At 44.9% G+C, this 16224-nt stretch overlaps 1 protein-coding gene across 2 annotated transcripts in view; it reads right to left on the bottom strand.

The window, feature by feature from the left end:
- Window positions 1-2696: 2696 nt before the first annotated feature.
- The window catches only part of LOC125336007 (SAP30 binding protein), a 29969-nt gene continuing 16441 nt past the window's right edge, over window positions 2697-16224 (bottom strand). For both annotated transcript variants that reach the window (XM_048324085.1, XM_048324086.1), the window contains 8 exons: window positions 15916-15958; window positions 9790-9878; window positions 7295-7386; window positions 6796-6856; window positions 6245-6296; window positions 5772-5830; window positions 4522-4606; window positions 2697-3849 (listed from right to left, as the gene is read on the bottom strand). In XM_048324085.1, coding sequence (XP_048180042.1) covers window positions 3668-3849; window positions 4522-4606; window positions 5772-5830; window positions 6245-6296; window positions 6796-6856; window positions 7295-7386; window positions 9790-9878; window positions 15916-15958 — 663 coding nt within the window. In that variant the 3' untranslated portion in view covers window positions 2697-3667. The remainder of the gene's footprint in view (window positions 3850-4521; window positions 4607-5771; window positions 5831-6244; window positions 6297-6795; window positions 6857-7294; window positions 7387-9789; window positions 9879-15915; window positions 15959-16224) is intronic.

Genomic DNA, 16224 nt, shown 5'->3' with positions numbered 1-16224 from the left:
AAGATCCTGCCTGAGCAGGGAGGTTGGGCCACTGTGGTCCCTTCCAGCCTCACCCATCCTGTGATTCCCTGTAGGTACCAACTCTGGGCTGTCCCAGGCTCACACCATTTCCCAGGAACAAGCTGCTCATATCCTTTGATGACTCTCTGGGCACATTACAAAGCCCACCTGTTTGAGGGGCTTCACAAGAGCTACAACTTCTCCCCTGCAAAGGAGAAGAGCTGGAAAGGAGCTTGTGCAGGTGTTGGCTGCAGCCATCGCCTCCCTCACTGCTGGAGCTGTCATCAGTAAAGCCTTGGCATGGCCCAAAGCCTTGGCAAGGTAGACTCTTTCTTTCATTTTTTGTTCATCTCAGTGCATAACTGCCCTAAACCAGACAGTGCAGCAGCAATCCAACTAAAACATAGCTTCAGGTGCTCCCATTCCACGGTTTGAGGTGGGGCTGGCAAGGGCTGCCCTCCCCACCTGCTCCCTCAGCCCGGCAGCGCCCAGTGAGACAGAAAATAAAAGCGAGTCCTGAACACCCAAAATCCCTTCCCACACCAGCATCAAAGGAGGGCAGATCTCTAAAGCACAACAAGCAAATAGGAGAGAAAATAACACCTCAGGGCATGGAGGTGGGAGACGACTTCAGAAGGGAGAGGGAGAGCAGAACCAACTCTGCCAAGGATGACTTCATTCCTGCAGCTCTCCTGCCTCTGCTGAGGCACAGACACAGACTTGAACGTGGAGTTTCAGCTGAGACAAAGCTCCTCGAGCTATGAGACATCCCTGCTTAGGAAGGAGATAAGCAGAGAGAAGCCCCGTGGTGTTCAAGGAGCAGAGATTGTAATTCTTGGACTAAGGAAGGATGAAACTGGGACTGGTTTTACTCTCCTGGGTAAGGGTTAGCATCCCTTTGGAAGGAGAGGTGAGAATGAGTATCTACAGCTTTTAGAGTCACAAATGCAGCCTGAGCATCGCTGTTGCAGCAGCACAAGGAGCTTTTTCTCTGTTTCAGCTCTGAATTTGCCTCAGTGCAGCTGGGGCACAGCTGCAGTTCCTGAGGGCTGTTCAGCACACAGGCACTGGCACACTCAGCAGGTCCCTCAGCAGGGCTCTCACACAGCCAGAGCTCCAAAGCAAACGAGTCCAACCTCCTGTCTGAGGGCTTCAGGCCATGGTTCCCAGGCCAGGAGGGATCCTTTTCCCTCAGGACATCACCCTTGTGTGCCTGACGTTCCCTTCACCTTCTCTGGGGCACTGATGCACCACAGCCCAGTGCAAGTCACCAACCAGTCCAATCCTGTTCTCAGAGCTGGGAAAAAGGCTTTTCCCTCAGAACTGCAGTTTCCACCAACCTGTGTAATCCATCTATTACCTCTGATCCAACATGCAAGACAAACAAGAGCAGTGAGTTATTGGCTGCAAGTTTGTTATACAGGGGTTGGCATCCTCACTCCAGCTTTTTGGAGAGAGAAAAAAAAACCCAAACCCAAATCATGCCTGTTGCAAGCTGCTTTCTCCACTGCAGACAGCAAACACCAACTCCTGGGAGCTCAGGAGGGAACTGCCAGAGCACAGCCCACTCCTCCAGGTCTCTTGCAGAAGCTGTTACTGCAGGAGTCTGGAAAATGCTGCTCCAGGAGCCTCATGGCAACTCTGCTCAGCAAAGCTCAGGGAGATTTCTCCTCATCCCTCATGCAGCAGCATCAAGCCCCTGTGATCAGCATTTTCCCATCACTCCAGATGCTGGACAGTGCCACTCAGTGTCACTCCCTGCCTGCCAGAGCAAAGCAGGAGCTGAACCACCACTTCTCAGATCTGATCCTAAAGCCCACAAAGAAATCCAGAGGTTTGGAATGACTGTGGATGCTGCAGAGCAAGGAGGAAGAGGCCCACGGAAGGAGTGAGGTGCCAGGATGTGTGATATGAATAACATACATTTAAACAATGTTCAGTACCTTCTGTAGTGGGATTCAACCCCAGGAACTCCAGCAGTTGCCCTGTCAGGGGATTAACTGGTAAGGGGATTAACTGGTATTTTTCCGTAGTGCTTGGCGCCTAACCAGCGTCAAACTGCCACAATTGGTTAATTAATGTGGTCTCGTCAGGCTCTCCCAGTTTGTGCCTACCACCAGTGACAGTGTCAGATGGGGCAGAGCTGTTACTCCATAGGATGGGGACAGAGTTAAGGCACCTTTACCAGCTTGCAGGAGCCATGTCAGCAGCCCAATGCAAAGTAAATTAACAGAGATGTTTCCACCTAACTATTTTCACGCCTTTCAATATTTTATGCCTTTAAAAAGAGCAGTTCCACCATCTCCCCAAGTTCCAATGCTACAGTCACATCTGGTTTATCTCCCATGAGCATTCCTGGATACACAGACACTTTTTTTTAAAAAGCTTAAATGACTGCCAGGACAGTGTGTTTAACATGTTTTAAAATTGTCTAAAGCCAGGATATCAACAAGCAGGATATCGACCTGTTATTTCTACCTTAAGTCTCCATAAATGCAAAGTCTTGATCACGAGTGACCCAAGCTACATAAAAAACTGGGGGGAGGGAAAAAAAAAAAAAGCAATTCCAAACCATTGAATTCTCAGAAACTTACACTTTTGGTGATTTGGTAACCATCTGTCCTATCACTGCTTATACACGAGGACAAAGAGGCTCTGGGTAGAAATTTAACTTTAAAGAAATGCAGACACATCAGTGACATCAGGGGTTTTTTTTTTAAAGACTTTTCGATTTTTATACAACAAAATTTTCAACTGAAAATACTTTTTCACAACAGTGGAGCAAGCAGTAACTGCCATGTGTGCATTCACAGAATATCACGAGCTAAAACAAAGACGGACAACATCACAAATAGGATCAGACACTCTCCTCTGCTTATCTGCTGTCCAACCTCATTCCGTGGCAATAGAAGTGTTTTCTGCACAGGTCTTTGCAAGTGAGTTCACAAATCAAACCTCTACAGCTTGAGGGTTCTGCATAGAAATCTCCATCCCTGTGAGATGGCAACAGGATGTTCCAGCACAGTTTCCTCAAGAGTTCAACAGTTTCACACGTGGTCACTAAGATCTACACAGAGAGCACAGGGTACAGGTGTCAGTGCTAGAACAAAGAGTGAGCCTACACTCACTGATGTAGTTTGCTTCAAGTCTCTGCTACACATCTGGACGTGGACACTGAGTGGTTGTCTCTGCTTCAACTCCCTCAGAACTGAGCTGGCTCTGGAGGGAGGCACCTACACAGGCTGCAGGCAGCCCTGAAGCACCACCTGGAACACACAGGGGTAACACTGACAGTCCTTCACTGTTTGCCCTTTGAATTTATTTTCTTTTTTCCCCCTAAACCAAACTTGCAAGTAGGTAAGACCCCAATGCAGTAATTGATAAGCAAACTTTTACAAGCTGACTCCAGATACCACCTTCCTCCGAGCACAACACAGGCAGCCTGCTTCTTCCCCCAGCAAGCAAAGGCAGAGGCATGGTGGGCAGAGGTCCATTCCTGTGGGCACAAAGCTGGCATCCTGCTCCTGCCCCCAGCCTTCCAAAGGGGAACCGTGGGCTGCTTCAAAGAATCTTGTCATGGTTTACCAAAGGAGAAAGCCACCCTTCCCTTCCAAGGACAATGGCTTCAGTGACAAACAAGTCCAAAACACCAGGCCCAGCACAGCAGTCACTGCTTGGCCTTTTTCACAATGGTGCCCACAGCTGAGATCACCGTGGTTTTGGAGCCACTGGCACTGGTTGTCACTGTGACAACACCTGGCAGTGTTGCAGTGGTGGTGAGGATGGTGGGCTGAGCTATCGTCGTTACGGGGATGGCAGAGTCCCACTTGCTCTTCCTCTTCTGGGCATCTGTGAATTTGATTAAACCAAGCAAACAAGGATTAGCATTACGTTAGAGGTCACCAATCCCTTCTTAACACCCTGGCTTGTCAACCCTTAATATCCCACTGCTTGACTAGACAGCTTCCCCTCACATTTATTTCAGGATACACTGGCAGTAAATGGGGAGGAGAAAAGGCAACTTTTCTCTTGGGGTACCAGGAGTCAAAGTAGAACTCTAGACCTGAAACTCCAGCCAAAGGGGAGACAGGATCACTCCCTGCCCCAAAGCAGATTTAATTTCAACAGAGCACACACATCCCACTTGCTCAGCTACAGGCACAGGACACACTCATCAGCCTCCAGTGGTTTGTCTCCCTTTCCCTCAGTTTGCAAGGCAGGAGAATGATTTCCAGTGTCTCCAAATCTCGAGATGTATCAGTCCCAGGAATACTCTACAACCACAGAGAGCAGCAGCTTTCTTGACCCACTAATAAGTCTCTTCACCATCCCACCTGGCCCCAGTCTTTCATTCCAGAAGGAGAGCCATGGAATACAGGGACTAGAGGAAAGCCAGTTCAACACCCCTTAGAAGAAACACTCTCTTGCATGACATGATCATTAAGGATCCTTCAAGGCTTCAGGAAGCACTAATCCCAGCACTGCTGCAGCTTAAGGGGTACATGCACAACCATTCCTTACCTCCCACAGTGGTGCTGGATGTTGTGGTGGTTGTGGAAGCAGCACTTGTTGTTGTCCCCTTTTTAGTGCCAGTCACAAATTCAATCTGGGAAGGGAGAGACACATGGGAGAAAGGGGAGAAGATAAAAAAAATGAAGTGTCAAATAGCCTTTTTTTAACCCACACCACCTCTCTGTTTTTTAAAAACAGTTTTAATGTGATGTAAGGCATTGGATTGACCTCTGAGCTGCCCATCATGCAGGAAGGAAGACACAGACTTCAGGCCATGAGAATTAAGGATTCCTGCAACCCAGCTCCTAAGTCTGATACTATAAAAATGTGTTTGTCAACTGGTAGAGGCACAGGATTTGATACAGCTCAGACAGGATAGATCCCGGTTATTAAACACTATATTTATACAGTTAGAAATTCTTTTTCCTTTAAGGAACATGCAAGGCAAGTCCTTGCTTGCACGATTTATTGCGACTGCATCACAGCAGGAAACCTGGCAACAAGAGCTCCAACAGCACTGCAGCCTCAGAACTGCAGATCTGGGCAAGGGCATGATCAGATACCTGGGCTACTGTGCAAAAAACCAAAACAAGGAGCAAGACACAGCATGCACTGCACGAAAACCCCTCCACACACTGGAGATGGAAGGAGCCTTCTGCAGCTTAGACGGCAAATCTCTAACATTAGACATGTTCTAATGCCAGCCACTGGCTTAAAGGAAACACAGGAGAGGAATAAAATCTCTTCTAAAGCCTGTGTTCTTTTTGGGGCATATAGAAGAATAACTGGGCTTGTCACAAAATGCAAGTTAAAACTGGCCCAGCTTTTCTGGAAATTTGATGCAACAAGGCAATATCACAGTGAACAGAAAACGGGTACCGTCTCACACTGAGATACAGGGAGGAAATTAAGCTTTAACTAGGCTAGGCACCAAGCAAAAAGTCGTAAATTAAGGAAAAAGCTGTTCTTTATTCATTATCTTGCCTGTATCTGACTTACTGAATGCCATTTTTAGAGCTCTGGTTTAAAAATACTGACAAAACAGCAGGAAATCCACTGGAATAAACAACCTATAAATGGACCTATAAAGAAGGGCAAATAACTTGATCTGTGCAGTTTGGAGAAAGACATGCAAGAAGAAATGGGAGAACTGGGATAAAACAAGCAGTTTTAGCACAGAAACAGCAAAGCAGTAGAATGAAATTCAGCAGGGAAAGAAACAAAAGCCCTGCACCTGCATCTCTTTAGGTTTGGAGTACCTTGGTGCGTTCCTTCTTGGCCTTCTCCAGTTTGTCCATCTCGATCTTCTGGGCTTTAGCTGAGAAAGAGCAGAAGATGTGAAGCACTAAGAACAGTAGAATTCCATAGTTCTCACTCATTCACACACTTCCCATCATAAAAAATAAAAAAATAGATGCAAATTCTATATAGAAAAATTAAACTGCCATGAAAGCGACTGCTGCTTTTTAATCAAAGCATTGCAGCACTAATTTAATGATTTGAGAGATGAAAACATTGCAGAACCAATTTAAATGAAAAGCCTTTCCAAACTGATGAAGCATCAATAACATTCAGGCACATCCAACCAGAATGGAGTCATTAAAGAGCAGCATGTGATGACTTCTCATTTATACAGAAAGTGAAGACTCCAGTGCAGTTAATTAAGTACAAAACACAAAGACCTAAGCTAGCACAAAAAAAAAAAAAAAAAAGAGAGACTTCCTGGAATTACCTAGTGCCTCGTAATATGAATCCTCTGACCAGCCATGAGGATCAAACATGTCCTGAAAAAAAGAAATAAATCAGATTAGGGCTATTCCCACAGAAACACAAAACCCAGTGCAAAAATGTTTTAAGTATTTCTGTTGTCTGATGATAATCAGAGGTGACAATGATAATCATCACTGACTTCTTCCTCTATCCCAGTGACACAAAGATCCCATCAGACCTTCTTTTATGGGACCATGTTCTGTTGTGAATGAAGAAACAGCTTTGAAGCTGGGCTAAGTCATGCGTTTTTCTGCTACTCAGCTTCTCTCCCCCTCAAGGAGTTCCATTCATACCTCCACCCTTCAGCAGTTTCTGTGCAGAATCATTGTAGCAAAGGTTGAGGCACTGAGGCTCAGTGCCACACAAAAACGTTCACTTCAAGGCAGAGGCTCAGGCTGAAGTTGCCTTACAGGACCTCTAAGCAAGCAGGCTTAAGAAAGCCTGAGGTGAGACTTTACACCTCCATGTTATCTTTTACTCACTCCTTTTCCAGTCAAAAGCACTGCCACTCACCTTTGGATAATTTGTACCAAGTTCATCAATGGAACAAAACTGGATCAGCTTTTCATAGATGCTGCAAAGGAAAAGCAAGAGGTCAGAACAGAACCAGGGAGGTAGAAGGGAACAGAAGTGTTTCAGATGTGTCAACAGAGAGAGGTTCTCACCTCTTCACACAAAGTGAAATGAGAACCTGGGAAGCTACACCTGTTATGATGGATGTGGCACCTCATTATCCAGAATATTTCCTATTCCCCAAAACAGTCACATCTTCTGAAGTACTTCATCCCAAGCCTTCACATTTAAAATCTAACCAACACACCAACTCCAGCTGCTGCTTTACCAAACACAAAGAAAAGTTTCACTGTTTCAGTCACAAAAATGAGAAAGACAATTTGCAAGCAGTAGTCCTTCCTGTTTAGGATCCTCCTTTTGCTACAACTCCAATAAAGAGGAAAATTCCTCAAATTTGCTCCGTGGTACTTTAGTCACATATGAAAAGATGGTGGCTCACCTGGGGTTGCGAAATTCCTTTTTCCTCTGGATGATGTAGTTCATATCCATGCCCTCTTTCACTTTCCTCTCATACAGCTTTTGAATTTTATCCTAAAGGAGAAAGATTACAGGGTGAGCCAGGATGAAAAGGAGCAGCACACCAGCTGACGACTGTACACGTGGAAAGAAGCCAGCTGAACCAGTGACCTCCTTGAATGGAGCTAGGATTTCACCTTTACACCAGGGCCAGGCTGGTTAGGAGACACTTTCTGCTTGAAGGTCTGAAGTACCTTCATGAACTGTCTGATTGGTAAAGGAATTATCTTTGCACTTACTGAAGGCCTTGGTGATTAAAGATCTGCATGTAAGGCACAGACTCCTCCTTCCCAGTCTGTTGTTTCCCTTTACAGCCACGACACAGAGAAGCCAATTCTGAAATCCAGAGGTTCTCCCACAACTCACAGTGACCACCAACACCCACCTGCAGCCTCAGGTGTGCACCTGAGAAAGAGCTGCTGGGCTACACTGCCCACAGGGCAAAGCTCCTGCTCATCTGTTACCCAGGCAGAGCCAGAGCCAAGTTCTGCTGGAGAACTAAACCCAGTGTGATCATCAGGTATTGCTGGGGATGCCCACTGGCAGCCAAATGCTCTCAGGAACAATGTGCTCATAAATCCCTGCTTTGGTACCAGTCAGATGGAATCAGCTTCTCTTTGCACATCACCCACAAGGCACAAGCCCCTGCAAAAGGCAACTTAACTGACTCAGGTTGCAGATGTCAAGCAATCTACTCTCCAAAAAGGTTAAAAGATTTCAAATCAAACATGATTTTTTTTTTCCTCAGCAAGGTGATGAAAGTACTTAAAAGTATTCCTACTCTGGTGATGGTGAAGCAGAGGCAGAAGCTTTCAGACAGAACAGAGAGTTAAGTGGTACTGCTAAAATACCCTCAGTAACTTCTGTCATCTTTTCTTTTTGACAGGAATTTCTCATCTACAAGAGGCACATAAGAACAGAGGCTGGGCCTTCAGTCTTTCAGGATAGGAGAAGCTGAGTCAATTTTCCTTTGTTGCTTCTGGATAAGTCACTTCATGTCTCCCTCCCTGGACAGTCAAACACAGAGCTGACTATTGTCTAAGGGCTTGCTGCAGCCTGAATAAAGGAGGATTGTTATGAGCTGATATGAAACTCAACAACCTTTATAAGATAAATTTTCATCAGGATGTCACAAAATCAGCAAGAGGAAATTACACAATCTCCACGTCCAGCATACACATTGTGAGGTTTGAAGGAACAACTGCAAAAAAGGTGAATTTGGGGAGTAGAAATGATTGAATAGCTGTTCCCTTTTATCCCCTCCCCATGGAGTAGCAATAAAGTTCCTGAAGTCCACAGATGAGCAACTACTCAGTCAAGTTTATAAGAAGAAATCCTCTGTTTGGCAGAGTTCAAAACACAGTTTATCAGAGGAAAAATCTGACAAAAGAGCAAACCACCAGTGAAAAGCCCAGAACATTTTGCATCTCTAAAGAACAATCCCATCTCCTTGCTCAAAGTGCTCTAAGATGTGGTTTGACCTGCCAGCAGAGGACAAGCTCCCCTTTGATTTAACACACTAAACTGCTGTCAAAGGGGAAAAATTCTCCTTTATTCTGTCTGCCCTGTCAAGCTCTGTGCATTCCTCTGCAGTGTGTTAGACCTGTTCATCTATGTCAGTAAAATGCTCCTACAGCACAGGTTTGGGTGTGCCCAGGTACAGTGTGTGGAGAAGAAGAAAGCATCATCTGGTTGGTGAGTCACTCTGAATCACCACTGCACATTAGGGGCTACTTTATAGAGAAGTCCAGGAGTAATTCTTTACTTGTATTTCTGTTGGGCAGAAAACCAGAGTTAAAACTCAAACGTGTGTTAGGAGACAGCAGTCCCTGCTTTTTCATTTGCACTCAATGAGGAGAACACAGAAGGTTATTGCAAACTTGGTCACTGCCATTATTTGGGTGTGCACCAGAGAAAACATGCGTTTGTGTTCTTTTGTTGCCTCTAAGCTACCAGCCTTCCCTCTAAATGTTTACCATCCAGAGACATGTAGGTGGAAAAGGAATCCAGGCATTGCTGCCTCAACTATTCCAGTTTAGGGGATTTCAGGCCTGTATAGAAAAACAATTTGTTCTCTGCTAGGGAGCTGAATTTGCTGAGGTAAGAGGAAAGCAGCCCTGACAGTAAACATTGCTTCTGTGTCACTGCTGGGATCAAGAGCTGTTTTAAAGCATAACTAACCCACAGAGGCTGGAAAACAGCTTAAAGCTACTTTGAGATTCCTAAACTAGAACTGCTGTAAAGCCTAAAGCATTAACACAGTGCATTCATAAATGCAGTGTGGTGAAACCCAGCTTTAATGCTGGAGCTTTGCCTTGTGCAAAATTACTGAGCAGGGTTCCCAAATATCCCCTGAACTGCAAGTCTTAAAAAAAAAAAAAAAAAAAAAAAAAAAGAATGAAGTGGACTTATACCAACCTGTAACTGGTTAGAACATCTGCCAGGAGGCTCAGGAGGGATTTTGATCTCATCTGGAGACATGTTCCGCACTCTCTCTGAAAAAGAAGCTGGAGAGAGCAAACTGGGATGAGTTCTGGCACTAGTGACGGGAATTTCAGCCATAAAAGTAATTAAATTTGTTTTATGTCTTTGTCAGCACTACTCCCTCATTGGGAACCAAGGGACAAAGGTGATGAGAATGCTGACAACTGGTACTTGTCTACTTGTCGTGTTTTTAAGGTGCTGAGCAAGAAGCAACTAAAGAACCTAAAGGTTGGGTCATTAAAAGAGGGATATGATGCTTGTTTTATTGATACCTACACCCTTGGAGAGAGAATTGGACCATGCATGTGGAGGATGACAGGATCAATTTTATGCAGTCTGGCTCTTTTCCATTTTGGGGGAGATAATCACTTTGTGACTATTTAGCTCAGGACATACCTGGATGAACCAAAATGGTTCCAGAAGGGAACAATGCTCCCCAAGGCTGTCAGGAGTTAACCACAAGAAATTACATTTCATCCTTAAGTTAACACTTCTTTTACAGGCACTTTCATCTTTGCTTACAGAGACAGACTATTGCTAGAAAGAACAACTCGTTCTGCAGGACCGGGAACAGCCCAGTCCAGATTTGCCAGATTTCCACAGCTGTTTGTACTGGGATATACTACTGAAGTACCTGATTGCCTTGTAAAGATTAGTTTACAGAGTTATCAGCAAAAGAAACAGCCACGTTTCCCCCCATTGCTTGCTACTTTCCCACCATTATGGGAAACCCAGGCAGTTTTCTGGCCAAGCCTTGGAGCAGAGATTTGTGCCCCATTTAAGCGGCTGGGATTGTTTTCAAGCATAATTTGTCCAGGGAACACATCCCAGAGCTGGTCTGTAGTGGATAAGAGGCCTGAGAGCAGCACAGAAGTCACATCGACCAAGTTTCTCACATGTGCAGCTCCTCAGTTACACATTCCTCAGTAAAGCTGCCTGGGCTGCAGCTCCAGCACCCAGAGTTCAGCTCCTCTGAATAAAGGCCAGGAGGGCCCAAAGGCCAGACAAGGGTGTTGGGACTCTGGGGAGCTGAGGCTGCAGATAAACAACACCACACATGATCAGTGCTGCTACAGTTTCCATGTCTTTTGTAAAAATGCAAAGCACTAAGGACAACATCCTTTGGAGACGCAAAGCTGGCAGGCAACCACTCATTCTATTTCATCAAGATGTTGCTGAGGGTTAAATTCTTCAGAGCTTGCCAGCAACAAACAAAAAGTGTCCTTTGGCATTTACCAAGTGGGAGCCTTGATGGAAGGAGGAAAGCTTGCCAGAGCCCCGACAGAAAGGCAGGCAAAGGGAGCTCCCTGACAACAAGGCACACATTTGTTACAGGTTACAGCTGCTGGTGGGATGGGGAAGCCTCTGGGTTAATTAGAGCTTCAGAAAAGCCAGAAAGACAGTGGCAAAGACACAGAGGTGTGGATAATACACAACACACAAGGCTTGCTGGGAAAGGTAAAAGCTGATTAAAGGCTTAAGAGGTTCACAGCATCAGCAGAAACATTAAAAATAAAAAAGCCAAAAAGACTATTAAATCCAGACTTCATAAGGCAAAGAAAACACCTGAAAAAAATTTAAAAAAAAATAAAAAATCAAGCCTAGCTCCACGTTAGGCATCCCATAGGCTCCCTGTCCTTGCAGATGAGCCACAGAGAAACGAAATGTTTATGGGTAGGGGAACTGTGTGCTCATATAAACTCAGGAACTCTGGGTGGGACCTCCGTTTTACCAGCAAAAAAAGTCAAAGCCGTAAGAATATGTTCAGCAATCCATTCAAAGCCCCCTTGGAAAAGAAATCATTTTGGAGGCAGAACAACAGCTCCCAATGAGACAATGTATTTTGATGCGTGACTTTTCAGGTTCGGTGCTCATTTCCTCTTTAGTTTAAGCCTTGTGAAAACAATCCTTTATCAACATTATGGAGGAAAGCATCTTTTAATGGTTTACAAAGAACTGGAACTAAGGAATCTTTCCCTCCTGCAATCCCACCAGAGCTGGAGGCAGCTGAACGCTGCGAGCAGCAAGGCAGGACATGCACGTCACAAACTGAGCACAAACTTGCAGCATTACTCAGTTATTTGATCACTTTGCAACCAGACTGAGGTGACACATCATTAGGAAGAAAAGGGTGAGTTTAAGGGTGAGTTTAACCCCTTTGGGCCTATTTACTGTAAGGAAGTACAAATTATCCATGCCCTCCAGCAGTTCTCAAACTTGCTCCCCAAACAGACAGAATGGCTGATTCCACAGCATCTTCCCACCAGCTCTTTCCCTAGAGGAAAGGACAGCTGGGAATATCACTCAGAATAATCCTGGGACTTGCATGTATGGCCACAGGCTCCTGTATAAAACATTTTGTGTTTTCCAAGTCCCAAGGGCAGCTTTCCACCACCTCTACAGCAATAACTGCAGATGAACAGCTCACAACAAGGTGTGTCCTCACAGGATACATCCAAGTGCTCTGTGCATCCTGTTATTCCTGCCAAGATCAAAGTTTTACTTTGACATGAGTCACAGGTAGTGACACTGGCTTCAGCCCCTAATTTGCCCTGTGATTTGCAGGCTCAGCCTAGAGGATCTCCAAGTGGGGACCTCAGGAAATGGCTGTTGGCACAATTAATCACTCCAGGCACACCCAGATTCTGGCTCACAGTAAGTAAATATCTTCCCCAATCAGATTCTAAGTCCTGACAAAGAACTAAGGCTGTGAAGCAGATCCCATGAGTCAGATGGGGGTTCAAAAAAGCAGGGGCCACTACCCCTGAAAGGACACTGCTGCTGGTGTTAGTCCGTGCATTCTCCTTCCACAAGCTGACCTAAAAATGAAAACTTTCATCAGCACAAGCAATAGGTGTTTGTAGCTTTGTGTGCAGTCAGCACATGCACTGTGGTAAAGCAGAGACACTGCTCCCAGGCCATGCACAGCAGGCCAAAGCACAGGCAAATATTAGGGGTTACCTTGCAAAGACTCAGCACCTCAGCAGTCAGTGAAGGATATTCGCTCACCAGATCTTGGTGAGGCAGAAAACTAAATGGAAATGCTACATGTAGTGTGCTTCCGTTTGAGATAGATGGGTTATGTGACCTATACCCAACAGCAGCAGAGAATCTGCAAAGCAGGAGAGAAAGTGGCACAGTGCAAACTCTGAGCTCCATTTCCAGAAGGAAATGACTGCTCTCAGTCCAAAGGCCGTGCTGGAGACACTGTCAGAGAGCACACAGGAATTTTGTTTCCTACAGAGGGGTAGGAATGTTTTCCTAGTGCAGAGAAGACCAAAAGAACAGAAAGCACAGGAGCTGGCTGTACAGGACAGATATGGTAGGGATCATGGCTCTTGGGTTAACACTGCTCCCAGGTAGGATGAAGAATTCCTGTCCCTTTCAAGGGCCACTTACATGCTGTGCTTTAGGCAGCCACAGGGGATTAGAGGCAGTTCAGGTGGCAGTTTGTTTCTAAAGGTCACACTATGCAAAAAAACCACGAAAAGGGTGATCAGAGGGACAAGGGTTTCCCCTGGAGACGTGCAAACCGGTGGTGCCAGGTCTCTAAAACTGCATTCCCTGGCACTCCAGTCAAGTCTGCTTGGCATAAACCAGGGTGGGGGGGGGGGGGGGGGTTTCTGATTTCCTGGCACCAGAACAGCCAAATCAGAGGGAAGAACTGGAAGCAACAACATGCCAGTGAGTCACCCATCCATGGAAGGACACCAGTTCCCTTTCTGCTCCGTGGGCTGAGAAATGCAGAGGGAGACCTGCCATACTTTCTGCTCTTATGAACACTGACTTTGTGCTCAGGTATCCCAAGGGCTGGAGAGAACATTTCTTACAATCCAAAAGGGAAACAACCATGCTGCAAAGAACTTCAGGGCAAAAAACCCCCACATCCTAGAAGTATTATTTTGCAAGGCTGCAGGACACAGCAAATGCAATGTCCTGGCAGCACCATGAACTCTTCAGAGTGGTACAAAAAGCCCAAAAGGACAATGCTGATGTAGAAATCTGTGAAAATAAGTTTCACACGTATTTCCTTCTCAACCACGGGGATGAAACCTTCCCTCTCATTCTGTCAGCCATTGATTATGTGATCACTACTTTGGCATAATCAGGACAACCATGCCCTTTCCAGCTGCTCATCCCTACTGTTTCCTTTGTGCCAACTCCAGTGCTCACCTAGCATGCACTAAACACATCAGGGAATGGATCCAGCTGGAAGCCTCACAGGGAAAGAAAAAAAAAAGAAACAAAAAAAGAGCAGTGAAGATGGATCCCAGCTGGCTCCCACTCCCAGAGCTGCTCCAACATTATTGTGTATCCAGGGGAGGTCAAACACAAACAGTGCTTTTGGCAGGAGCCTACATTTATTTAATACTTAAGCAACTGCACACAGAAATCACAGACTTTAATAAAGGTGATGCTGAAAAATGCAGGGTTATCTTCTGAGAAGGGCAGGCCTGCAAGCTTCTAATGCAAAAAGCAGTTGTGGACTGTTTAAGGAGGACCTTGACTTCCACATACTGATAAGACAAAACTTGAGGTGTCCAGATTGGAGCAGTGTCAGAAAATCTTGCACCTTTTTCCATGGAAGAATTTTAACTGTGAAAGTCCAAATTTCCAGAAAGGGAGTGGTTCTTACATTACTCCAACCGTCAGTCTCTTGCAACAGTTCCTTTTCAACTAGATAAGATATGGCCGAATGGAACAGACCTACAGAATCCAGCATGGCAAGTATGCTGACCTCTAATAACCTGGTTCAGCACAAAGCCAGCCTGCAGGCTGCTGTTGGGAAAGGATATTAAAGATAAGATTGCAGAGACCTCAATCCAGGTCTCAGACTCTCCGACACTGTTCACCCATGAGTTGTGACACTACTAAGTGCTCCCTGTGCTGCTTTTAAACCCATGTGCAAGTCTGAGACAAAGAAATCAAGTCTGGGCAGTCACTGCGGGAAAAGGAAACTAACAAAATTGTAACCTGAGCCTTAAACCTTCACTGAGAAAGGACTTCCCACTACACTGCTTTACAACTGCTCAGGTTCTGCCATACGTGAAGTACAGATGAAAAGGGCAGTTGGCTTCCAGAGATTTTGCTGCACTTTTTATCCCAAATGCTGTTGTCTTATCCATTTTTCTAGGGTGCATTTTGAGGCAGATGAGTAGATTGGAGAAAGATTTCTGTTGCATTTGATGATGAGATTGGTTGAAGCAGTTTTGCCCTCTAAAGGCAGAAAATCCAATAGAGCAGTTGCAAAGTCTAGGCAGGCCAACTAAAAAAGGACTTATAAATCCCAAACTTCAGTGATGGCTGCTGTAGGAGTTACAGCTGAACACCTGAGTACTTACCATCTTAATTTACCATTATCACATTTTATGGCTGAAATATCAAACTGATTTGAGTGATGACGCAACTTCCAAACTCATTTGTTTTTAATGATATTATTACATGATACCACACAGCTGCAGGAGTAACCTCAGGAGCAGAGGGTCAGTTCAAGACAGTCAGAAATGCAATATAAAATACAGTTTCTGTGCAGCTCCAAAGAGACCAAGCAGAGGATTGTATTTCAAGCTGACAACCGTGGACTTTCCAAATCTAATAATGGTGCGACCAATAAATGAGGTGTCACAAAAATCAAGTAAGTTTTAGTAACCATTAGAAAACACACAGTACTATGTCAGCACAGCAGCTGGAAATCTCTAAGTGGCTCACATTTAAATGGGGATAGTTTTGGTGAGTTTTGGAAGCCACAGGACAAAGTCATCACTCCTGGTTCCACTGGCTCTATCTATACAAAGCTACACTATTGGTTTTAACCTTGTCTAGAAAAACACCAACACTGCCCTTTACATACATGCTTTAAACACATAATACATGAAATTATTTTCATATTTTTAGGCATGAAACCTTTCTCCCAGAAGAAAAGTTCACTGAAAATATTCAGGCAATCATTGAAACTACAGCATTGCCAGGACAGAGGGAAGATGCTCTTTACAAAGTGGGACGACTTACAAGGTCTAGCTTGAAAAAAACCTGTGAATAAGTACTTCTGAGTGAACTTACCAACTAGCTCCTGAGGATCTCTTTTCTCCACTTCTGAGAATTCCTGCAAGAAAGGAGGAAGAAACAGACTTTAGTCAAGTTATGCTTCCAACCTAAAAAGCTACGCTGTTTATTTGTTTAGAAATGTACAACTTTATTCTGAGACAAGAGAATAAAATTTAAGAATGAAACTCAGTTTATTAGATAAAAGGACAATGTCTGGACCATGAAAAGTCAAAGTCTAACAGGATGCTCCACTTCTTTGCAAAGCTAAATTTAATGAAAGAATTTAAGCTTTGTTTCACCAGGTCTTGGATACTGAAGAAACTG

This window comes from Corvus hawaiiensis, chromosome 19 (genome assembly GCF_020740725.1).
Source record: "Corvus hawaiiensis isolate bCorHaw1 chromosome 19, bCorHaw1.pri.cur, whole genome shotgun sequence".
Taxonomy (NCBI): Eukaryota; Metazoa; Chordata; class Aves; order Passeriformes; family Corvidae; genus Corvus; species Corvus hawaiiensis.
Note: the sequence above shows the minus strand (reverse complement) of the source record. Positions and strands in the feature narration are given on the sequence as shown.